The sequence below is a fragment of the Trachinotus anak genome, unplaced genomic scaffold (genome assembly GCF_046630095.1).
Source record: "Trachinotus anak isolate AG129_WGS33_773 ecotype Australia unplaced genomic scaffold, CSIRO_AGI_Tana_v1 ptg000003l, whole genome shotgun sequence".
Lineage (NCBI taxonomy): Eukaryota > Metazoa > Chordata > Actinopteri > Carangiformes > Carangidae > Trachinotus > Trachinotus anak.
In genome coordinates, this window is record NW_027273854.1 from 472,494 (window position 1) to 496,729 (window position 24,236).

Genomic DNA, 24,236 nt, shown 5'->3' on the forward strand with positions numbered 1-24,236 from the left:
CGTTTCAGTGAAACATCGTCAAGGTAACGATGTGGTTCAGTAGTCGTCACGGTGATCCTCGCTCTTCTTGTTTTTTTTTTTTTGGTGAAAGTGCTGCAGCAGTCAGCGAGTCCGCCTCCAGGATCCAGATGGAGTTTCTGTTCCCGCCTCTCGTTACAGTCCAGTCAGTCCCAGAACAGTCACATGACCAGTCCAGAAAAACCACATCAGCTGATCAGCTTTCAACCATCATCACTGAGACCAGAGACACTGAGGCTGGGGTCAGACTGGATGGTCTAGATTCTAGGCTGCATCTAAGACCCAAACCTGACCTGAGACCTGAGACCTGAGATCTGAGACCTGGGACCTGAGACCTGAGACCTGAGATCTGAGACCTGGGACCTGGGACCTGAGACCTGAGACCTGGGACATGAGATCTGAGACCTGGGACCTGGGACCTGGGACCTGAGACCTGAGACCTGGGACATGAGATCTGAGACCTGGGACCTGAGACCTGAGATCTGAGATCTGAGATCTGAGACCTCGGACCTGAGACCTGACTGACATCATCTTCACACATGTGGATGTTGTTCCACATCTGTCTAGTGTGGCTGTAACGTGGTCACATGGTCACAGGTCTGAGAAAATCTAGACTCTCTGTTCCTCACGTTTCCTGGTTTTCTCAGGTCATGTATTTATCATCATTAAAAAAAACATTCAACACAAATTTAGACGTTGTTACCATGGCAACAGCCAAAGCCTGGACATAGCAGCATCTGTGTCTCCAGGTCACTGATGTTCATTGACGCTCGTCTCTCGGCTCCACTGACCCAGGTCAGAGGTCTGGATCCAGACCCTCCCACAGCAACCCAGTACACCAACAGCATCAAAACCACCAAACCCCCAAAACTGTGTCTGGACTGGGTCAAGCAGCACAGTGGTACCCGACGGTTAGTGATGCTGCTGTTGACGACAGGTCGGAGGATCAGGATCAGGCAGACCACAGCGTCATCAGGCTCCTCACAGCTGAACGTCAGAACCACTCATCAAAACCATCTCACCACCAGGTTCTGCTTTTGACTGTGTCACACTGCCTTCATCATGATGAGGGTCACTGGGCCTGCACGTTGAGGACCTCATCAGCCTGGTTAGGCTCTTCTGCTGAGAGCTCCAGACCTCGTGGTGACAAGGTTTTGTTCTGTTAAAGACCTGATCCTGGTTCAGTTCAGAGCTCATCTGAACAGAGAGCAGTCTGCCCTGACCAGGTCCTCCTCAGTCTGGTCTCAGTCCACGTGCTGCTGCACCGTGTTTAGATTTCAGGTGAGAAACGAAACCAGGTGGATTTTCCAGATTAATGTCGGGTTAGAGCTTTCAGCCAGCGTCCATGGTCATCCTCAGGGAAACTGATACGATAGAGCATCAGATCCACAAAAAATAGTCACAGAACAAGTGACAGGAAGTGGAGTCAGAATCAGCTGTTCCACAGCTTTAATAAAAACATCATGAGAACCTTCAGACAAAAATCAGCTGATTAAATAAAGAAAAACCAGATCAAACACAAACAAACGTTCAACTCATCTTTTTATTTCTCCTTGTTGGACTGAAGAATGAAGGAAAGTGGTCAGGTGACACGGAAGTAAAGGTTAATAATTCAAAATAAAAGCCAAGAGGATACAATGGCCATTCTATAAAGCAGTGGTTTCCAACCTGTGGGCCGGGGCCCAGTGGTGGGCCGACAAATCATCTGCAAAACAGAACAAGTTTGTTAAAAAGATGTTATTATAAAAAATAAAACATAAATTATGTTTTTAAATGTTTTAAAATGAAACAGACAAAAAGGAAAAACTGTTTTCAGTTCAGTCCTAACATTAGATTGTTTTCAATAAAATAAAAAGTGCTGTGAGACGACCTTATTTGGCCTCTGTAGGGTCAGAGATCCATTAATTCATTATTCATCTGTGTAAACACTGTGGTCCTTCTCTGTTAGTGTTGATTACGGTGACCAGCAGAGGTCTCCACAGTTACCACCTGACTGTTCATCCTTTCATCACTACTGACATGATGAAGCTTACGTTCACTGTCTCGACAACCTTTATTCTGAAATCCATCAGTGGACTAATCAATCTGCCAAAGGTATTGATGATCATCATATCTACAGCAGGCAGCTGTTCAGCTGTAAAAACCAGAACCACATGGCTGTTGACACATCAGTCTCCTCTGAGGTCGAGTCCATAGACGGCGTTTCAACATAAAGCAGATTCATATCTGATCCAGATCTGAGTCCAGAATCTGAACCACATCAGCGAAATAAACAGATAATAAACAAACTGTCTGACTGTGCTCTATAATATTACACTTTATCAAATGACCATTCTGGCTTTTATTTTGAAATATTTACATCTGCGTCACCTGACTACCTTTCACCATTCTTCACTTCAGCAAGGACAAAAGTAAAACTTAAGTTTCCAGACACCAGAGCTGAACGTTTCCACAGTGTCACTCTGATCCTCCATCGGAGCAGCTTCAGCTCAGCTCTTCTTCACAGCGTCACCACGTCCGCAGTGACTCGATGGACTCCGATGAGTCCGTCACTCTCAGCAGGTCTACAGCTGACAAAGGCCTCCAGTGTTCAAAACTCCCACAATGCTTTGTCCTCAGGTTAAAGGGTCCTGGAGGCGGCTGCAGCTTTCTCTCCTCACACTGAGCTTCTTCGTTTTTTTTCTTTTACACATTTTAACGTCGTCACTAACGGTGACGTTTGCTCAGTGATGACATCAGACAAGAGGCGGAGTCTCCACATCCCCTGTCCCTCCCCTGTCAACTCCCCGTGAGCCAATCAGAGAGCCCGGAGGAGGAGGGCGGATCATCTGAAACTCGCCCCAGAAACAGGACTGAGCGGAGGGAGCTGATTGGCTGCAGTCTGTGAGTCCAGTCCGAATGAACGTTCTTCAGTCAGTTGATCCAGTGTCCGAAAAACAGGAGGAAAAAACGAAGAAAAGAAAACAGCTGGAGGGAGAAGAAGAGAGGACACAAGGATCAGGATTCACATCATTCAAACTGACCCCTCCCACATTTTCCACACAGTCAGGAACACTGTAACAACGACTCAGCTCGGCTGTGTCGTCTCTGTGGTTGTTGTGAGTCTGTGTGTGGTCGCTCTGTGACTCAGGGGCCGGAGCTGTTTCATGTGTATGACATCATCCTCCACATGGTCACAGACTTCAACACGTTTAAAGCTCCAGATTTCACTCAGTGGTTTATCTGAAGTGTTGATCTCCATCAGAACATTTATCTGTGCTTCTAAGAACCAAAAACCATCTCAGTGTAGTTTTACATCTCCTCTCTCAGGCTTCTCTCTGGAGCTCTAGTAACAACAGGTCAGTCAGCCAATCAGAGGAGAGACTCTGATCCTGTCTTCTGATTGGCTGACTGTTCCTGAGTAATCCAATAAAAGTATAGCAGATTTCAGGTAAACACTCAGAGAAGCCAAATCCTGCAAGGTTGGATGGTGGGTCCAGGTGGGCGGGGCTTAGGGCATGGCTGAGGGCGGTGACTGCTTTGTTGTGACATCACAAAGTTCCAGAAGTCCTGACGGCTGGTTTTAAGGCTCAGTTTCTGAATACAGGCTGTGTGCATTTCTCTGTGGACTGAGGCTTTGATACTTTCACAGTATTAATATAGAACCTAGACCTGCTTTATAATCACAAACACATGGACATCTGCCTTTAGACTGTGGAGCTTTAAAGTGTAAGTGATGCTGCTGTGAGTCCCAACTGTCTTCACTCACTTACCTCGTCCTCTCAGGCTCCTCTGCTACGTCTGGGCCTCGACCCCCGGCTGGCTGCTCTGCTCTGGTGCTCTCTCCTTCAGGGTGGGGCTAATCTCCTCCTCAGGGTCGTAGTAATAAAACTTCCTCAGGTAGGAGATCAGAGGCCTGAGGAGAGAGCAAGGAGAATGAGGCGAAGCACTGAGATACTGCTGCTCCAGTGCGACATCTAGTGGCAGTGAACATCGTCTCTATAACCTTTAACAGATGTTTACTGGTTGTTTATTGATCAGTTATAACAACTGCTGAACATCTGCACCAAACTGAAGATGAACAGTCACAGCCGTCCTCAGTCTCACTTCCTCCTTTTCATGTTGTGTTGTGTTTGTGTTCCTGTGTAAACACTAACACACACACAAACTCACTTCAGGGTCAATAAAGTTTAGTTTGTTACATTCTTACTTTGTTATTTTCACATTTTCAACTGTGCAATTACCCAGTAGATTATTATTACTATTTTTTTATATCATAATATAAGGACACTTTTCTATTGCCCCATCTTTGCTGTTAGATTTCTATACTTGAGGGAGCAACTGGAACATGACCCAGTTTCCTCCTGGGGAACAATCAGTATTCTGATTCTGATTTTCTCTGGTCGTCATTTCTTCAGTCAAACCATTTTATGATCTGGATTAATGTGAGCTCCAGCTTCAGGTTCAGGTTCAGGGGCTGGGTCGTGGACTCACGTGGGCAGCGGCAGCTCCTGGATGTGGTCTATGCGGACCAGCTGTCTGATGCAGAAGCGGCAGAGATGCTGCAGAGATTTAACGCTGCTGAACCTGGACACCGGGTACAGGAGCTGGACCGGGGTCGGGGGCAGACCTGAGGACCACACACACAGGTACACATGATGGTGATGAAGCAGCACTGAGGAGGAGGAGGAGGAGGAGGAGGAGGAGGAGGGCTGAGATGAGTTCTGCTGAGGTGACATGATGTTACCAGACTCATCTACAGCAAAGGTGACAGTAGCCACGCCCTCACAGGTGCAGTGAGTGAGAGGTGGCTCAGTCTGGACTAATCTGAGCTAAGGTCTGGCCACACCCACATCTGTCTGACCAGACCTATCTGACCACACCCACACCTAGCAGACTGCACCCACACCCATCTAACCACACCCACACCTGTCTGACCACACCCGCACCTATCTTACCACACCCACACCTGTCTGACTCCACCTGTCTGACCACACCCACACCTTTCTGACCACACCCACACCTGACTCCACCTGCATTCTTCCTGTTTTGTGTGACGTTGCCCTTAAATGAAGCAGATGATGGTCTGAATGGAGACCTGTGCTGCACAGACACAGACAGGTGAGGACGACTGTGACAGGTGATTGGCTGGCTGGTTACCGGGGACTCTGGAGCGCAGGAAGTAGAGGAACTTTCCGTTCTTGGAGTGCATGATGGCTCTCTCTATGAACTCCACCACCGAGTGACAGCGGTCCTCAAACTTTGGGTGACACCACAGACTGAAGGTTCCTGAGGGGGAGGGGACGAGACCAGGTCAACACACCTGGAGGAGCTGCTGATGTGGAGGCTTCACATCTGGCACAAACATTCACTGCAGCTGTGTCTCAGTTCAGAGGCTCATCTGAGGACGACTGCGTCACAACAGAGAGACTGACCGTCCTTCTTTACCTGGACCGTGAAGGATCCACCTGCTGGATCCTTCACGGTCAAGGTCAAAGGTCAAGGTCATTAAGACACTATAATGTTGTTTAAAAACACCTCTGGTCATTATTGAGGAGGTGAGGCTGTGATTTCCTGTGACCTCACTAATTGGTGGAGGAAACAGCCGTGAAGAGGAACTTTATGGTTTATGTTCATGTTGTTTCAGTAAAGTTTAACCTGATCTTTGAGGACACAGGTCACATCTCTGCCTGCACAGCTTCATCACTGCTACTAGCTGTGTGTGTGTGTGTGTGCGTGCGTGTCTGTGTGTGTGTGTTACCTCTGTAGTGCTCCATGCGTGTGTGGTGTGTGACCCCCTGTGACCTGAAGCTCAGACTCAGGATGTATCGAGGGTCTGAACTGTCCCGGACCAGGAATGATCCATCTGGTTTCCCCTTCAGCTTCATCTCTGCGTCCTCCCAGTTCATCGGCCCCCAGTACCAACCACACTGAACACACACACACACACACACACACACACACACACACACACACACACACACACACACACACACACACACACACACAGGAGTCAGCCTGTGAACCAGTCTCTTCACATCCTGACATTTCTTCACACTCTGGAGTCAGAGCTGCTCCGTCTTTCTTCCTGCTCTGTGACCCACATTAACACGCTTGGCCTAAAGTTGTTGTTTTTAAGTTCTACACAGTGAGTTATACATGTGACTTAACAAAGACATCTGTGCAGTGTAACGAGGATACAAGGCTATGAATAAAAAAAAAAAAAAAAAAAAAAAAAGGACCTTGAATTTTCCCTCATTTCACAGGTAAAACCGCTGTAAACCATGATAACCCTCTGCTGCGCTGAGGCTCCACCCACTCTGACACGTTTTAGTTTGAAACTCATCTCTTCTTCTCTGTTTCCTCCGTCCACTCTCCTGCAGAACCTTCAGACTCTAAAACAGACTTTCAGAAACGCTGCTGGACCCGTTTGATAGTAAAACTCCAGGTTGTGTTGTAGTCTGGACGGACAGAAACAGAGACCTTTGGAAGAGAGTAGACGCGTAGACGCCCACGGTGGCTCCTGATTGGCTCTTATCAGCCTGGACTACCAGTGGTGAAACAACATGGAGAATGAATGAGAGTTTAATGACCTTGTTGTCTTTGCAGCAGCTGTTGTTGAGCTCAGTTCTGGATTTGAACTCTACAACTGTCTCTGCTGTTCCTCCTTCAGAGGATTTACTGGAACTAACCTAACTAACTAACTAACTAACTAACTGAGAGGAGACAATCTGCTTCCTGTTTACACCGGCTGGCACATGCTCAGTGTAGGTGATGGTCATGTGATGTGTTTTCAGGTGTGTTGGGTGGACACAGCCTAATTATCTGACGGCTCACATGTCTCCGTCTGCTTTCTGTCTAAATAAACTCAGATCAGCGGCTCCTCAGAATAAAACTGCACTGCTCACAGTTAGAGTTGTCACGATACCAAAATGAGTAACCACGATACTATACCAGTCAAAGTATCACGGTTCCGGGTATTATCGTGGTACCGCAGCCTTTTTTTTAGTATTATCATTTTTATGAACTGCGATGTATTTGTACAAGTTATAAATACTTATTAATTACTTATAATGTTGTTTGGTGCATGATAAACATAATACTGCTCGGACCCCGTGCTTCTGCCATGGTGAGAGTGTTGTCTCGTGTGTCTCGGGTGAGACAAAACTTAAGCTTGTTGTTGTTGTTTGTTTTGAAGCGATTTTTTTTACCGAAGCGGAGCTGTCTTCATCGAGTTTGTTCTTGCCGACAGAAACACACGTACAGCCAATCAGCGAACAGACGGGCGGACCCAGCATGCGGAAACAGCCCATCATATCCCTGGACGTCACCAGTAAGAGGCAAACAGCCAATCATTCAGCAGCTGTGCAGTTTGGTTGCAGTAGTTGCCATGTAGGTTTGTTTACAGGGGAGTAGCATGCAGTGAGAAGCCGGGAGGAGAGTAGAGGCGGCCGCTATGTAGCGGAAACTGGCACCGGTAGCATAGTAACCCACGGTAGTACCGTCGTGTAGAATTTCTAGTGTAGTAGGAACCGTTACGATTTGGCACCGCCTGGTAGCCTGGGTACCATGGGTACCGTGCAACTCTACTCACAGTTAGTTTGGTTGCACCAGAAACTGACAGCCAAGCCTCTGAATCAGACCCTCTGATTGGCTGTGACAGCACCCACTGAAGCCAATAGGAGGGTCTGATTCAGTGATGTGACTCCAGACGTCACGATCAAAGACGGTGGATGAGAATCGAGACTGCTCCAGGTAGACCAGCCCAGACTCTTCCTAACGTTACACACCATCGACTCACACAGCAGCTGGACTCCAGGCTGCAAACCTGAGACCAGCAGCACCGGGAGCAGTGACGTCTGGGAGCCTCTACGCTTTGCTGGTCCACAGACTCTGCTGGGATGCAGACTGGAGCTTCACACTTTGTACAATACATGAATAACGATGAAGAGACCCCAGACGAGGCCCCGGACCCCACCTTCTCCAGTTCTCTGAGGCTGGTGGCGAAGCTGCTGGCGTCGGGTCGACTGAGGGGGCAGCGGGGGACGAGCCGGGGTGGGGGGTGCTGGCCGTCTGGGCGCAGAGGGACCGGCCTCGGTAAACCTCGCAGGAAGGTGTCTGATCAACACAGAACAAACAGCTGTTAGCTGGACCAGGACCAGGAGCTGAGTTCATCTAATGTGAAGTGTCTCGCTGAGGTGATGAGTCGTCATGAGTCACTGCTACATGTCAGTCTGAGTGAAACTAACACAGAGCTGGATTCTGATTGGACAGAGCCAGAGATTCAACCTGAAGTGACTAGTGTGTGTGTGTGTTACCGTTGAGGCTCAGGCTGTGTTGGATGGTGCTGAGGGAGGGGGGCAGGGCCAGCGGTCGGGGGGGCAGAGATTGCATTGATGCCCCCACACTGCGGTCTGTGAAGGGCCCCTGCTGCTGGGGGGGGGCACCAAAATCATCTGGAGACCAACCAGAGACAGAAAAATGTTTCACAGTCACCTGACCTGAGAGTCAGCTGACAGGAAGAAGGATGGACACAAACACAGAAGAAGAAGAAGAAAAGTACCAAGCAGACTGAGGCTCCGTCTGGGCGGGGGAGGAGGAGTCGGGGGATGAAGAGAGTTACCCCCTCTCCGAGAAATATCCACATCAACCAGAGACACCGTCTCACCTGGACACACACACAGACACACAGACACACACAGACAGAAGAAGAGGTGTTAGTGTAGAGAAATGAAAATGTTAGAAAGAAACAGAAGAAGAAAAGAAGAAGGAGGAGGAGGAGGAGGAGGAGGAGGAGGAGGAGGAGTGTGGCAGGACTGGATCCAGAACCTGAGTCCAGGAGCTGAACACACAGGTTTCTTGGTTAAATACCTGTAGAACTAGTTTTAATCTGATGTGACAGTGACAGCATTTTTATCTATTCTCTCACACACACACACACACACACACACACACACACACACACACACACACACACACACACACACACACACACACACACACACACACACACCATGTATTTGGACTCACCAGTGAAAGCAGGAGTGAAGGGCACTGGAGAGAAGGCACTGTGAGGTCTGGACACCTGCAGCCTGGTGGACACAGGAACATCAGAGAGTTTCACTGAGACTGAGAGGCAGAGCTTCATCATCATCATCATCATCACACCTGAAGACGTCAGTGACTTCGGTCCAGGTTCAGACCTGCTCCGACTCAGGATCTGTCCTCAGCACTGACAGATCAGCACATCCAGCTGTTACACATCAACACGATGATCCAGGTGTTGTGGTGTGGTGCGTGTCACCTGATCAGTCTCTGTCACTCTGTCTGGATCCAGCTGCTGAGTGTCTGCTGGAGGACAGAGGCTGATACAGATGTTTCTGAGGACAGCTGCTGTGACTCGGAGTCACTGTGCAGCTCTATACAGGTGAGGAGCTCAGGTTCAGCTGATGTATCTGTGAGGTCATCGCTAACACAGGCTCATGTCATTAAAAAAATCTTTAACTTGTACGACAGCATCTCCACCAGGTCCCCACATCCTCACTGCTGCACAACAAGCAGCACACCTGCACAGCCACACCTGTACTCTGGTGGGCTCAGGTAAATCCAGGCACTGCTCCGCCCAGCTTCAACCTGGGCAGAGGGCAATCTGCAGGCTCCGCCTCTAAAAGGAGTCAGACCCTCACACATGAGGCTCACCTCACTGACTGTCCACCTTCACCAGCAGTCCCTCTCTCTCTCTCCCTGTCCCTCTCTCACTGTCTCTCACTGTCTCTCTCTCCCTGTCCCTCTCTCTCTCTCCGTCTCTCTCTCCCTGTCCCTCTCTCTCTCCGTCTCTCTCTCCCTGTCCCTCTCTCTCTCTCCATCTCTCTCACTCACTGTCCCTCTCTCTCTCTCCGTCTCTCTCTCACTGTCCCTCTCTCCCTGTCTCTTTCTCACTGTCTCTCTCTCACTGTCCCTTTATCACTGTCTCTCTCTCACTGTCCCTCTCTCCCTGTCCTTCTCTCACTGTCTCTCTCACTGTCTCTCTCTCCCTGTCCCTCTCTCACTGTCTCTCTCTCCCTGTCCCTCTCTCACTGTCTCTCTCTCACTGTCTCTCCCTGTCCCTCTCTCACTGTCTCTCTCTCTCAGTCCCTCTCTCACTGCCCCCCTGTCTCTCTCCCTGTCCCTCTCTCACTGTCTCTCTCTCCCTGTCTCTCTCTCTCTGTCCCTCTCTCACTGTCTCTCTCTCTCCCTGTCCCTCTCTCACTGTCTCTCTCTGTCACTGTCTCTCTCTCACTGTCCCTCTCTCTCTCTGTCCCTGTCCCTCTTTCTCTCTGTCCCTGTCTCTCTATCACTGTCCCTCTCTCTCTCTCTCTCCCTGTCCCTCTCTGAGTGAGTGGAGCGTGTTGAGCGTGTCAGAGCGGTTGTGAGCGAAAATTTTGAGGTTTTTCATCTTTTTCTGTCTTTTTTTATTTAATGTTCTTGTTGGTGTAGTTGTGTTAAGTATTGTTCTGTGTTCTGTAGTGTTCTGTAGGGTTCTTTAGTTTTTTTTGAGGGGCTGTGTGTGTTTCTCTGGCCGGGCCTTTGTCTGGCCAGGTGGCGTCTGACGCCATGGCGGTGAGCGGCGGCGACTTCTCCCGGTTGACCCGGAGACACGGCATCAAGGTGGGCGCCGGGTCTCTGCACACCATGGAGCAGATCGCCCTGGCTGTGGGAGAGGTGATCGGGCATGGCTGTGTGAAACCAGCCGCCCGGATGAACGGGGCGGTGGTGATGTTTCTGGAGAAGGTGGAGCAGGTGAACCGGCTGGTGGAGACCGGGGTTAATGTCGGCGGCAGGTTTGAGTTGGTGCCGCCGCTGAGTCAACCTGCCAGGGTCACTCTGTCCAACGTCCCTCCGTCATCAGCGATGAGTTTCTGAGCAGGGAGGTGTCCAGACACGGGAAAACTGTGTCTCCAATTAAAAAGACCCTGATTGGCTGTAAATCTCCGCTGCTGAAGCACGTCGTCTCCCACCGGAGACACCTGCACCTGATACTGAAGAACCGTGATGAGGATTTAAATGTTTGTTTCCGTGTCAGAGTCGATGACTTTGATTATGTACTTTTTGCTACCTCAGCACTGACGAAATGTTTTGGTTGTGGAGAAGAAGGGCACATCGTAAAGGCTTGTCCAAAAGGAGCCGGCTCGGCTCTGCCGGGCCCCGGGGAGCTCCGCCGCTGCGGGACCCTGCACCGTGAGGCCCGGTACCGGTACCGAGGGTCCGAGCGGGTCTGAGCAGAGCAGAGCTGCAGATGGCGCTGCAGGCTCCAAGAGAAGGGAGGTAGACAATGGAGTGAGTGGACAACAGGGAGGTGAGACAGGAGGAGTGAGTGGACAACAGGGGAGTGAGACAGGTGGAGTGAGTGGACAACAGGGGAGTGAGACAGGTGGAGTGAGTGGACAACAGGAGAGTGAGACAGGAGGAGTGAGTAGACAACAGGGGAGTGAGACAGGAGGAGTGAGTGTGAGACAGGTGGAGTGAGTGGACAACAGGGGAGTGAGACAGGTAACTTAACTGAGGAAACTGAAGTTCAGGAAGGTGAGGTGGGTGAGAAGGAGGATGAAGAGGAGAACAGAGGTGAAGCAGGTGGTGAGCAGGTAGATGAAGCAGGTGGTGAACAGACAGGTGAAGCAGGTGGTGAACAGACAGGTAAAGCTGTGGAGATGATAGAAGAAGAGGCTGCGTGCACATCAGTCCCACTAAAACGCCGCAGCAGAGACAGAAATGTAGATGTCAGGGCGAAGAGCAGCAGACAGACAGGCAGACAGACAGGTAGACAGACAGGCAGACAGACAGGCAGACAGACAGGTAGGACAGTGGAGCAGTTAGACAGCAGTGACAGTGAAGGCTGTGTCTCTGATGACAGTGATCTGTATCACACTCAGAAATCAGCCAGTCAGGAAGAAAAGGCTTATTCAGCCAAAGTGCTCAAAACGTTCCTCCAGGAGACCAAGAACATGAAAGGTGTGAATCTGGAACATTATTTTCCTGATAAACAAATGTTTTACACCTCAGCCAGACGTCACGTCAGGAATAAAGCCGAATCGGACTTTACTGATCAAGAAGTGTTCAGACTGAAGAAACTGATTCTTAAAGTCAAAAAAGAAATCTGTTAATGATGAAGACACTGCTTTATATTTTATTTAACTTATTGACTGTTTTTTGTACTGTTTTAAATCTCTCACCTTTTATGGACACCTTTCAAGTTGGGAGTTTAAACATCAATGGGGCCAGAGAGGTTAAAAAAAGAGCTGTTGTGTTCGAAGCAGTGAGACTCAAAAAGATGGATGTTGTTTTTTTACAAGAGACTCACAGTGACGGTGCTAATGAAGGCGAGTGGCGTAGAGAATGGGAAGGGGAGGTGGTTTTTAGCCACGGCACTGCACTCAGTGCAGGGGTGGGCATCCTGTTCTCCAAAGGTTTTACTTCGACGTCACTGACTGTAGAGCACGTCAACCAGGGGAGGTGTCTCTTAGTCAGAGCCGGGTTTGACCGTTTTACTGTTGTTTTTATCAATGTGTACGCTCCCAATAACGGTGCAGAGAGGAAGCTCTTTTTTAGGAATATTAACGACAAATTAAAAGATTGTGGCTCAACGGACTATTTGTTTTTAGGTGGGGATTTTAACTGTACTGAAGATGGGATTTTAGATCGAAACCATGCAGAGCCTCATCCAGCCTCTCAGCAGGCTCTGAAGCAGCTGGTCTCCTCCCATGGCCTGGTGGACGTATGGAGCAGGTTGCACACAAGCTGCAGACAGTACACATGGTCCCATGTTAGAGAGGACAGGATGTCTTTAGCTCGTCTTGACCGTTTTTATTGTTTTAAACACCATCTTAAAGTTTTTAAAACATGTAAGATTCTGCCAGTGGGTTTTACAGATCACGCTTTGGTTTTATGTCGTGTTTTTACTAGAAATATTTTACCTAAAAGTGCCTACTGGCATTTTAATTCAGTTTTAGCAGTTGACCAAAGTTTTAGAGAAGCTCTTAGTTATTTATGGACTGGTTTTAGACAGAGGAAGAGTGGGTTTACCTGCTTAAGGCAGTGGTGGGACTTTGGTAAGACTCAGGTAAAAATGTTATGTCAGCAGCACACACTCAATGTCACTCGTCACATCACCAGATCTATCAGAGATCTGGAGACTGAGATTGTGGAACTGGAACATCTGAATGAGTCCACGGGAAATCGAGGATGTATTGAAATCCTCAAGACCAAAAAGATGGCTTTAGCCGACCTGCTGGACACTAAAGTACAGGGTGCGCTGGTCCGGTCCCGAATCCAGGACATCACCGAGATGGATGCTCCTTCTGGCTTCTTCTTTGGCTTGGAGAAGAAGCAGGGCCAGAGGAAGCTGATCCACTCTCTGCTGTCAGACACAGGACAAGAGCTGTCTGAACCAGGCCAGATCAGGGGGAGAGCCGTGGAGTTCTTCACCTCACTATATGAAAGTGACTACAAGGAAAATGAAGAACTGTTTAATGACTTCTGTGCTGAGCTGCCACAGGTCTCTGAAAGGACCAACGACCAGCTGGAGCGCCCCCTGACGGTACAGGAGCTACATGCTGCCCTCCAGACCATGCAGGGCCGGAAGGCCCCAGGCATCGATGGCCTCAGCGAGGAGTTTTATAAGGCCTTCTGGGAAATCCTGTCACAGGACATCCTCGAAGTGTTCAACGAGAGCCTCGCCACCGGGTCACTGCCTCTGTCCTGCTGCAGAGCCGTCATCACCCTCCTGCCAAAAAAAGGCAACCTGCAGGACATAAAAAAACTGGCGCCCTGTGTCTCTCCTATGCACAGACTATAAGATTCTCTCCAAGGCCTTGGCCGTCCGACTGAGAGGAGCCATGGAGGAGGTCATTCATCGGGACCAGACGTACTGTGTACCCAGCAGGTCCATGGTAGACAATGTCTGCCTTATTCGGGATGTTTTGGAGGTCTCCAGTTCATTGGGGATAAATATTGGACTGATCTCATTAGATCAAGAAAAGGTTTTTGACCGCGTTGAACACCAATTCCTCTGGAAGACCATGGAGAGGTTTGGGTTCAGCGCTGGTCTCATAGCCAAGATCCAGGTGCTGTACAGTGACATTGAGAGTGTGCTTAAGATCAACGGCAGCTTGTGTGCTCCTTTTAGAGCGCGTAGAGGCGTCCGGCAGGGCTGCGCTCTGTCTGGGATGCTCTATGCGCTCTCCCTGGAACCCCTCCTCAACAAAATTGGGAGGGCATGGCTGAAAAAGTGGAAGGTAAGCTGTCAAGATGGAGATGGCTTCACCCTCAAATGTCTTACAGAGGAAGAGTGCTGGTTTTAAACAATCTTGTAGCTTCTCTGCTGTGGCACCGGCTGGCCTGTCTGGATCCGCCGTCAGGTCTGTTGGCCCAGATCCAGGCTAAAATGGTTAATTTTTTCTGGGACCGTTTTCATTGGGTGCCACAGTCAGTTCTGTTTTTATCCAGAGAGGAGGGGGGCCAGGACCTGGTCCACCTGGCCAGTAGAACGGCCACCTTTAGGATACAGTTTGTTCAGAGGTATCTGACAGGGCCGTCTGACTTAGTGTGGAGGGATGTGGCCAGCTGCATATTCAGGCGTGTGAACAGTCTGGGGCTGGATGCTGCTCTGTTTTTAACTGATTTTAAATGTTTTAAGTTAAGTGGGTTGCCTCCGTTTTATCAGGGTGTTTTTAAATCCTGTGCTCTTTTTAATTGGAAAAACTTTCAAGGGTCTGACTCTCTGCACTGGTTGTTGAAGGAACCTCTGATCTGCAGCGGCAGACTAGACCTCTGCAGCAACACCATGCCTGGGCTGATGGGGGCGCTGTGTCGCTCTAAGATCCTCACTTTAAAACAGCTGGTGGATGCGGCGGGGCCGGCGCTCACTGATGCCCAGGCTGTGAGCTCTGTGCTGGGGGTGCACTCTGTCCGGCTGGTGAGGAGAAGCCTGGAGCTCTGGAGACAGAAGCTCTCAGTGAAGGAGAGGAGCCTCCTCCTACGCCACTGCAGAGGAGGAGCTGAGCCCGACCCCACGGACACCTTCCCTGATCTCCATCTGAGCCCTGGGTCCGAGGAGCCCGGTGGCCCTCTCTTAAAAGTCTGGAACCAGAAGAAGCTGAGCCTTCACAGTGTAGACAAACAGACAATATACAGGAACACCGTGAAGGCAACCAACACAAAGGGCCTGTTCAACAGGGCAGCCACCGTGTGGACGGACAGACTGGGGGGACAGAGTCCACAGTGGAGGACTCTCTACAAGCCTCCACTAAAGAAACGGACTGGAGACCTTCAGTGGAGGATTTTACACGGTGCTATTGCCACTAACGCTTTTTTATCTGTTTTTAACAGCAGTGTTGTGAATGAGTGTCCGTTCTTCAGTCTGTCCGAAACCATCTTTCATGTTTTTACCGAGTGCAGGAGACTCACTGAGCTGTTCAGTGTTTTAACTGGGATTTTTAACCTTTTTAATGTTGTGTTCTCTGCCCCTGTTTTTATTGGTGGAGTCACATACAGTAAAACCAGAAAAGCAAAGTGCCAACTTTTAAATTTTTTAATAGGAGAAGCCAAACTGGCGGTCTACCTGACGCGCAGGGACAAACTGCAGGATGGACCCACGTGTGATGTTGTGGCCTTGTGGAGGCAGAGCGTTAAAGCCAGACTGAGGCTGGAGTTCTGCTTCCACAAGGCCACAGAGAATATGGACGTCTTCAAGGAGCAGTGGGGATGTGACCAAGCTCTGTGCAGAGTTTCTGAGCAGGGAGAGCTCACATTCACCAGCCATCTTAATTAGAGTATTTATGTCTGACCGGTTTTTGATGTGATTGATGATGTGTTAGTAATAAAGTGTTTTCTAAAAAGTCTCTCTCCCTGTCCCTCTCTCACTGTCTCTCTCTGTCACTGTCTCTCTCTCTCTCTCTCTCTCCCTGTCCCTCTCTCACTGTCTCTCTCTGTCACTGTCTCTCTCTCTCTCTCTCTCCCTGTCCCTCTCTCACTGTCTCTTTCTCACTGTGTCTTATAAATAACTTCAAATGTAAAAACACTCAGATTTTCCTCGTTGACGTCTTCAAACAACTTTTGTTCAAAATTCAGAGATTATCAGGATTAACTATCACACTAATAAGCCAATCAACTAATCAGTCAGTTAATCAGCTATCAGGCTCCTCTCCTGTGGAACCAGCTCCCAGTGTGGGTTCAGGAGGCAGACCCCCTCTCTACCTTTAAGATCAGGCTTCAAACTGTTCTGTTTAGTAAAGCTTATAGTTAGGGCTGGCTCGGGTATGTCCTGACCCATCCCTTAGTTATGCTGCTATAGAGCTAGACTGCTGGGGGATTCCCATGATGCACTGGGCTCTTTCTCTCCCTCTCTCTCTCTGTCCTCATTCTGCAGGTCTCTCTGCCTCGGGAGCAGCAGGATCCAGATCCACCACTACTCATCTTTACTATTAACCACTGTTATCTGTCATTATTATTGATAACACCATTACCTACACAGCTGTTCCTGGTCTCTCTCTCTCTCTTCTCTCCTCTCTCCTCCCCCACCCCCCCTTTTATCCCCTCCTAAACCCAACCTGTCGAGGCAGACCCCCCCACCCTGAGCCCGGTTCTGTTGGAAGTTTCTTCCTGTTAAAGGGAGTTTTTCCTCCCCCCTGTCACCAAGTGCTGCTCTTTGTGGGAACTGTTGGGTTTTTCTCTGTAACAAAGTAAGGTCTCGACCTGACCCTGTAAAGAGCCTCGAGATAATGTAGATTATGATTTGGCGCTATACAAATAAAAGTGAATTGAATTGAATTGAATTGACTGATCTCTGCAGTTTGAAAACAGAGAAACAGAAGAGTCGGACACCAGAGGATGAATAGATCTTCACATTTATCTGAAGCTGTGTGTTTGCCAACGATCTAAAACTGAACAGCACAAAAATGTTCAGAGGAAACGTAAAGTTCCTTTCATGATGGATTCACCTGCCCATAGTTTTTCTGATCAATCAATTAATCGTTTGTTCTATGAACAATTAAAAATGTCCAAACTGACATCTACAAATGTCCAAAACCAAAAATCTTCTGCTCCAATGATGCAGAGCAGAGAAGCCGAGGTCAGAGATTCTGCTTCTGCTTGAAAATAATTTCATTGATTATTCAATTATCAAAATAGCTGCAGATTCATTTTCTGTCGACTGATTAATTGATTAATCAACTGTTGGTGCAGCTGACAGGCATCCCTGCCGTTCAGGAAACTCCAAACTAAACCAGTAATTGATCAATTAATTAATAAAATTATCAATAAATCTTGCATGGAAGAGCCTGAATGACTCTAATGACTCCACACTCTTATGAGTGAAAATCAAAAATCTAATGAATTCAAATCAATAATCTAATAAGTGAGTTGTTGAAGTTACTTCAAAGTTTCTGAATCATCAGAGTTCCCCTCGTGAAGTGTACTGACCCCCCCATCCTCTCACCTGCTGTTGTCCTGCTCCGTGTTGCTGCAGGTGGACCCCCACACGTCCAGCAGACTCCCCCCAGACGAGGTGGACGAGGCCAGGGAGGGCCTCTTGTCCAGCAACCCCCCCGACGCCCCACTGGAGCTCTTGGTTCTAAACAGCTTGCTGAGCCGGACCTTCAGGGACCCCCCTTTCCTTGATTTCCCCCGCGGCATCTTCTCCCCCTCCCTTCCTCCTCCCACCTCCCCCTGCAGGACTACTAGGGGGGAGGCGGACCGTCCTGCTCCCCCCAAGGCCACACCAAGTTTGGGGGTGGTGGCGCGGCTCTGGGGCTGGGAGCGGGACTGGTGCTGATGCTGTGGGCGATGGCTCAGGTCGGGGCTGGAGGACAGGAGGGGGTCAGGGGAGACTGTTGCAGCCTGGGGGGCCTGCGGGCGGACAGGAGGGTACAGACAGGGGGTACTGGCACTGCTGATGGGGGGGTGGGAGTCCACACATGGGGGTAGGGACACCGCAGCACCCAGGACAGCCAACGACGACCGGCAGCTCTGATCGGTGCAGACCCCCGCCTCCTCTGCCAGTCTGTGGACCTGCCGCATCAGACCGCTCAGAGTCCCGCTGGAGAACACTTGCCCCGCCCCCCCAGTCATTCCCCCACCACCGACCCCCCCCAACCTCTCTCCTTTCTCAGCGTCCCCCATGTCCCCTCCATCCCTGTCACCTCCCACCTCTTCGGACCCCAGACCTTCCAGGACCAGCAGGGCATCACTGGTCTCACTCGGGTCCTCACCAGGCCCTATGCCCCCTGACCCTGAGGCCAGGACGCTGTGACAGGAGCACCGGGGGAGTGGGAGCCCCATCCCCTCTCCCCCACCTCCTCCTCCACTGCCCTCCCTCCCATCACCCAGCTGACCCAGCCTCCGGGCCAGGGCCAAGACCGGGTCCTCTCCCCCAGTAGAGCAGTTCTTCCTGGGCTCCAGCAAGGCAAGACGCAAGGCTTGGTCCAGCAGCCCCGGGGGCCATTTAGCTAGTCGGTCTGTCAGCAGGCGGTGCCGGTGACACAGGACTGACCCGGACTCCGGGTCCAGAGCTGGGACGCCCAGCTGAGGAGTCTGGGACCCATCAGACCCTTTAGACAGTCTGAGCACCGGGTGCCACTGGAGGAGCTGCTGGGACTGCAGGTTTTCCTCTGCAGAGGGGATGCAATGTGGGTTCTGGTCCTTCCCACCTCCAGGCCCAGGGCCAGCTGTTGTGCTGCCGGAACCGGTACCTGATCCGGTATCCAGCTGCTGTCTCTGTCTCTCTTCCTCCTGGAGGAAACCCGGGGGCGGCTGCTCCAGCCCGCACTCCAGGATCCGGTCTCCGGACCGCAGGAGGTTCTGAAGGACCATCAGCTGCGCCTTCGAGCCGTGCCCCCCCGAGCCGTGCCCGTGCGGCACCGGGAAGTCCACGAACCGCTGGGCCGCTACGGCAAAGTCCTCGGGCGGCGGAGGAGACAGTGGCGCCTCGGAGCCCGGCGGGGCCTGCGTCAACACCAGCCCGCCGTCCAGCTCGCCTTTCCCGGGGAGCGGCGAGCTGTAGTGCGGAGAGGCCGAGCCGAGGCCCGTCGAGGGGCCGCTGGTGTCCAGATCAAACCCGCCGCCGCGGTGTCCCAGCACAGCTTTAACGGCCCCGAACCCGCCGCCTCCGGACATCAGGTCGTCGGGCTCGTCCAGCCGGTCGTACTCGGCCGCGGACACGAGTCGCATCAGGACGAAGTCCGGGGACATTTCCTGCTGCGCGTCGCTCATGATGACGGCTAACGTTAGCGTTAGCGTTAGCTACTCGCGCTCCTTACATAACCGGGATAAATCAACGGCTGCGGAGCTAACGGCGGCTAACGGCGGCTAGCGGCTGCATCCTCCCGCCGAGCTAACCGGGCAGCTCGACGGAACACCGACCGTCGGCCATGTAACGTCCGGACCGGTTCGTCACGGTAACGGCTCCGCTGAACGACGACACGACATGAACAGACATGAGAAACCCGCCCGGTACCGCGGCTCGGTATCGTTAGCTGTTAGCCTCCTACCGACTCATCCTCTGGTCAGACAACACGGATGTGGTGATGGGGGGGCGGGGGCGGGGCGGCTGCGCAGCGGCGGCATCGATAATCGATCAGTGTTGATCGATAAAGGCAAGCTCGTGCACAGCGTGGACGGTGGAGCGGGAAACCTGAACCCGCCTGAACACTTCCCGGTACCGGAGGTCTCTGCCACAAACACCGAGAGCTCGGTTCCGTTCTGTCATCAGCGATTAATCGATTGTTCAGTGGAACTAGATAATAAAGAATAATCAGCTCACATGACGTTTGTTTTTTTCATATTTTAAGTGAATGGAAGTTCTGTCACTGACCAGGTGAGCTCACCTGGGCCCGGTGACCGTCCCGGACCTCCACCGTCCCCAGGTTGTTCCTCAGGTGTCGCCCTGCGGGACACAGGTCACATGATGACAGGTGTTCGTGCTTCAGTCCTCAGACACCACGAGCTTCCCGCGTCTCCAAAACCGGATCTGTCGCTGCGAGCAGGGTTCGAACCTGCGCGGGGAGACCCCATTGGATTTCAAGTCCAACGCCTTAACCACTCGGCCATCGCAGCTGACCGCCCCCGGACCAGCTGGTGACGAGCTGCGGCGGCACAGAGGCCTGAGGGCTGAGGGCTGAGGGCTGAGGGCTGACCCCGGAGCAGCAGCGGGTCAAGCATTAGCTGCACTGGACGATCTGCAGTATAAGTATTAGCTACACTGGACGATCTGCAGTATTAGTATTAGCTGCACTGGACGATCTGCAGTATAAGTATTAGCTGCACTGGACGATCTGCAGTATAAGTATTAGCTGCACTGGACGATCTGCAGTATTAGTATTAGCTGCACTGGACGATCTGCAGTATTAGTATTAGCTGCACTGGACGATCTGCAGTATTAGTATTAGCTGCACTGGACGATCTGCAGTATAAGTATTAGCTACACTGGACGATCTGCAGTATTAGTATTAGCTGCACTGGACGATCTGCAGTATAAGTATTAGCTACACTGGACGATCTGCAGTATTAGTATTAGCTGCACTGGACGATCTGCAGTATTAGTATTAGCTGCACTGGACGATCTGCAGTATAAGTATTAGCTGCACTGGACGATCTGCAGTATAAGTATTAGCTACACTGGACGATCTGCAGTATAAGTATTAGCTGTACTGGACGATCTGCAGTATTAGTATTTAGACACTTTTCGACAGTTTAACATTGAGACGACATATAATAGAAACCACTCGTACCTCACAATGAAAATACTCCAACACAAGTAAAAGTCCTGCATCCAGCACAAGTACAGACGTTTTATCAAGTATCTCAAAGTAAAAGTTGCTCTTACTGAATTACTACGATTGATGTCAACTTTAGTAAAACAACATGAAAGTTATGAGTTCACCTGACACAAACCACCTGTGTCACATGACCCTTGTCTGACTGGGGACAGTTCAACACAACAGTCAGTTAAAGCTCCACACAGTCTAAAGGCAGATGTCCATGTGTTTGTGATTATAAAGCAGGTCTAGGTTCTATATTAATACTGTGAAAGTATCAAAGCCTCAGTCCACAGAGAAATGCACACAGCCTGTATTCAGAAACTGAGCCTTAAAACCAGCCGTCAGGACTTCTGCAACTTTGTGATGTCACAACAAAGCAGTCACTGCCCTCAGCCACGCCCCAAACCCCGCCCACCTGGACCCACCAACCAACCTTGCAGGATTTAGTGTTTACCTGAAATCTGCTATATTTTTATTGGATCACTCAGAAAACAGCCAGCCAATCAGAGGAAAGACTCAGATCCTCCATCTTTGCTCAATCCTGTCAAGTGTTCAATTATTTTCTTTTTTAGAATAACTGATAAATGCTGATGTTTAACTGTTTAAAACAGACCATCCCGTCACCGTCAAGCCACTGAATCATCAGCGGAGGTTAAACTGAACAGCAGCTGTTCTTCACCTTCACCAGCTTCAACATTCAAATGTTCAACATATTAAAGCATCGATAATTAGAATCCAACTATATATATATTATTCAGCTTAGTGAGTACTTTTACTTTTGGCACATTTTGATGTTTATATAACTAAGTACTTTTACACTTTTACTAAAATAAAAAGTTCACTTTAACTATTTTGTTTTGAAGATAATCATATGTTTATGTGTAAAGGCTTGTAGCTGCAGCAGTCAGATAAAGAACAGTAAAAGTCTATATAATATAATATAATATAATATAATATAATATAATATAATATAATATAATGTAATAAAATGTAATGTAATGTAATATAATGTAATGTAATATCTGCTAGAGTCTCAGTTATTGATTTAGCTCAGGTTTATTCATTTTTCAGGGTTTAACAGTTGTTTAAAAGTTGATCTAAAATTGTGACATTTCTTGGATGAAACATTTCATCTGATGCATTAATGATGGTTTCCCACTCTAAAGCCCTGTTCTTATATTCTGTCGCCATGGCGCCGCGGATGCTGCCTCGGTGTGTTGGTGCGCATTTTTTCACCTTATTTTCTTTATAAATCCAGTTTTCTGCTTTGGTTTCCGGAGCTCTTTCACCAGAGAAGAGCTCATTAATATCAGAGAAACAACTCCAGTGGATTTTTTTCCTACTTTTCTCGACTCACCTGTGGGATTATTGGACATTTTGGTCAGAGGTCACTGACCGTTGCTCTCGCAGTGAAACGCCGGAGGAGAGGAAAACGTGCTGGTGCGCCTGCGCGTCTCCGCCGGCGCGGACTCCGCACACCGCTCCCAGGTATCTTTCTCTCCAAGGTGCGTTCACTGCCCAACAAGCTGGATGAACTTCAGCTACTGGTGCAGAAGAACAGAGACTTTTCTTCATCTTCCGTCCTGTGCTTCACGGAGACGTGGCTGTGTGGATCGATCCGGACTCTGCGCTGGAGCTGGCCGGCTTCCAGCTCTTCAGAGCGGATCGCGACACAGAGCTGTCCGGCAAAACCAAAGGTGGAGGAATCTGCTTTTATGCAAACAGTGGCTGGTGCAGAGACGTGACAGTGATCCTGCAGCACTGTTCTCCTGACCTGGAGACTTTCATCATAAACTGCAGGCCCTTCTACTCCCCCCGTGAGTTCACCTCAATCATCCTGGTCGGTGTTTCCATCCCACCACAGGCCACAGCAGATACTGTGTGTGGAGCGGACCAACCCGGACTCCGTAGTTATTGTCCTTGGTGACTTTAACAAAGGTAACCTCAGCCACGAACTGCCCAAATACAGACAGTTTGTTAATTGCCCGACCAGAGAGGGGAACACTCTGGACCACTGTTACCCCACAATCAGTGGTGCTTATCACGCCGTCCCCCGGGCTGCACTGGGCCACTCTGACCATGTCATGGTCCACCTGATTCCCACATACAGGCAGAAACTAAAACTATGTAAACCTGTTGCGAGGACATCAAAGCAGTGGAGCAGTGAAGCCATAGAGGATCTGCGGCATGTTTGGACTGCACTGACTGGGAGGTGTTCAGGACTGCTTCCAACAGTCTGGATGAGTTCACAGAGGCTGTGACGTCATACATCAGCTTCTGTGAGGACTGCTGTATCCCATCACGCACCAGGGTGAGTTATAACAATGACAAACCCTGGTTCACAGCTAAGCTCAGTCAGCTCAGGAGGCAAAAGGAGGAAGCTTTCAGGAGTGGGGACAGGGACAAGTTTAAAGAGTCCAAGTACAGGTTTAGCAAGGTGGTGAGAGAAGCTAAACGACTGTACTCTGAGAAACTTCAGCTCCAGTTCTCAGCCAATGACTCTGCTTCTGTCTGGAAAGGGCTCAGAAAGATCACAAACTACGAACCTAAACCCCCCCACTCCACTAATGACTTCCGTCTGGCCAACGATCTGAATGAGTTCTACTGCCGCTTTGAAAGACAGTGGGACAAGCCTGACACTAACCTCCACATCAGAGCCACATCAGAACCCCCCTCCTCCCCTACCAAAGGAACGTCTCTCTCTATCCTGGAGAGAGATGTCAACAGGCTTTTTAAGAAGCAGAACCCCCGCAAAGCAGCCGGTCCTGACTCTGTCTCTCCATCATCCCTGAAGCACTGTGCTGATCAGCTGTCTCCAGTGTTCACAGACATCTTCAACACCTCACTGGAGACCTGCCACGTGCCAGCCTGCTTCAAATCCTCCACCATCATCCCTGTACCCAAAAAACCAAGGCCCACAGGTCTAAATGACTACAGACCCATTGCCCTGACCTCTGTGGTCATGAAATCATTTGAGCGTCTTGTCCTGTCCCATCTCAAATCCATCACTGACCCACTCCTGGACCCCCTGCAGTTCGCCTACAGAGCCAACAGGTCTGTAGACGACGCCGTCAACATGGCTCTCCACTTCATCCTCCAGCACCTGGACTCCTCAGGGACCTATGCCAGGATCCTGTTTGTGGACTTCAGCTCTGCCTTCAACACCATCATCCCGGCTCTGCTGCAGGACAAGCTCTCCCAGCTGAGCGTGCCTGACTCCACCTGCAGGTGGATCACCGACTTCCTGTCTGACAGGAGGCAGCACGTGAAGCTAGGAAAGCACGTGTCTGACTCCCAGACCATCAGCACTGGATCCCCGCAAGGCTGCGTTCTTTCTCCTCTGCTCTTCTCCCTGTACACCAACACCTGCACCTCCAGCCATCAGTCTGTCAAGCTCCTGAAGTTTGCAGACGACACCACTCTCATTGGACTCATCTCTGATGGCGATGA

At 50.1% G+C, this 24,236-nt stretch overlaps 1 protein-coding gene, 1 long non-coding RNA gene and 1 other non-coding gene across 6 annotated transcripts; all 3 read right to left on the minus strand.

Moving 5' to 3' along the window:
• Nucleotides 1-1,450: 1,450 nt before the first annotated feature.
• On the minus strand, nt 1,451-19,988 carry LOC139609591 (suppressor of cytokine signaling 7-like). Of its 4 annotated transcripts, XM_071464377.1 has the most exons (10): nt 17,468-19,781; nt 9,028-9,089; nt 8,561-8,665; nt 8,316-8,453; nt 7,976-8,115; nt 5,759-5,927; nt 5,158-5,286; nt 4,492-4,627; nt 3,771-3,913; nt 1,451-2,985 (listed from the first exon to the last, which is right to left on the minus strand). In XM_071464377.1, the coding sequence occupies exons 1-9, from the start codon at nt 19,237-19,239 to the stop codon at nt 3,793-3,795; spliced, it is 2,772 nt and encodes a 923-aa protein (XP_071320478.1). In that variant the 5' UTR covers nt 19,240-19,781; the 3' UTR covers nt 1,451-2,985; nt 3,771-3,792. The 4 variants fall into 4 exon arrangements, with proteins under 4 accessions (XP_071320478.1, XP_071320499.1, XP_071320489.1 ...); XM_071464398.1 differs by lacking the exon at nt 5,158-5,286 and having other exon boundaries at nt 17,468-19,911; XM_071464388.1 differs by lacking the exon at nt 8,561-8,665.
• On the minus strand, nt 4,634-4,999 carry LOC139609873 (uncharacterized). Its single transcript, XR_011685387.1, has 3 exons — nt 4,965-4,999; nt 4,887-4,910; nt 4,634-4,852 (listed from the first exon to the last, which is right to left on the minus strand). It is a non-coding gene; the product is annotated as an uncharacterized lncRNA (long non-coding RNA).
• Nucleotides 19,989-20,000: 12 nt separating the features above from the next.
• On the minus strand, nt 20,001-20,082 carry trnas-uga (transfer RNA serine (anticodon UGA)). The gene has a single exon. It is a non-coding gene; the product is annotated as a tRNA-Ser (tRNA).
• Between the last annotated feature and the right edge of the window lie 4,154 nt (nt 20,083-24,236).

Excerpts from the sequence above, each read along its gene's own strand:
- LOC139609591 (XM_071464377.1), bottom strand. The coding sequence starts at position 19,239 with ATGAGCGACGCGCAGCAGGAAATGTCCCCGGACTTCGTCCTGATGCGA. Across the intron at positions 8,666-9,027 it reads CTTCACTCCTGCTTTCACTG|GTGAGACGGTGTCTCTGGTT; the intron begins GTGAGTCCAAAT and ends GTGTGTGTCCAG. Across the intron at positions 8,116-8,315 it reads ACACAGCCTGAGCCTCAACG|ACACCTTCCTGCGAGGTTTA; the intron begins GTAACACACACA and ends TGTGTTGATCAG.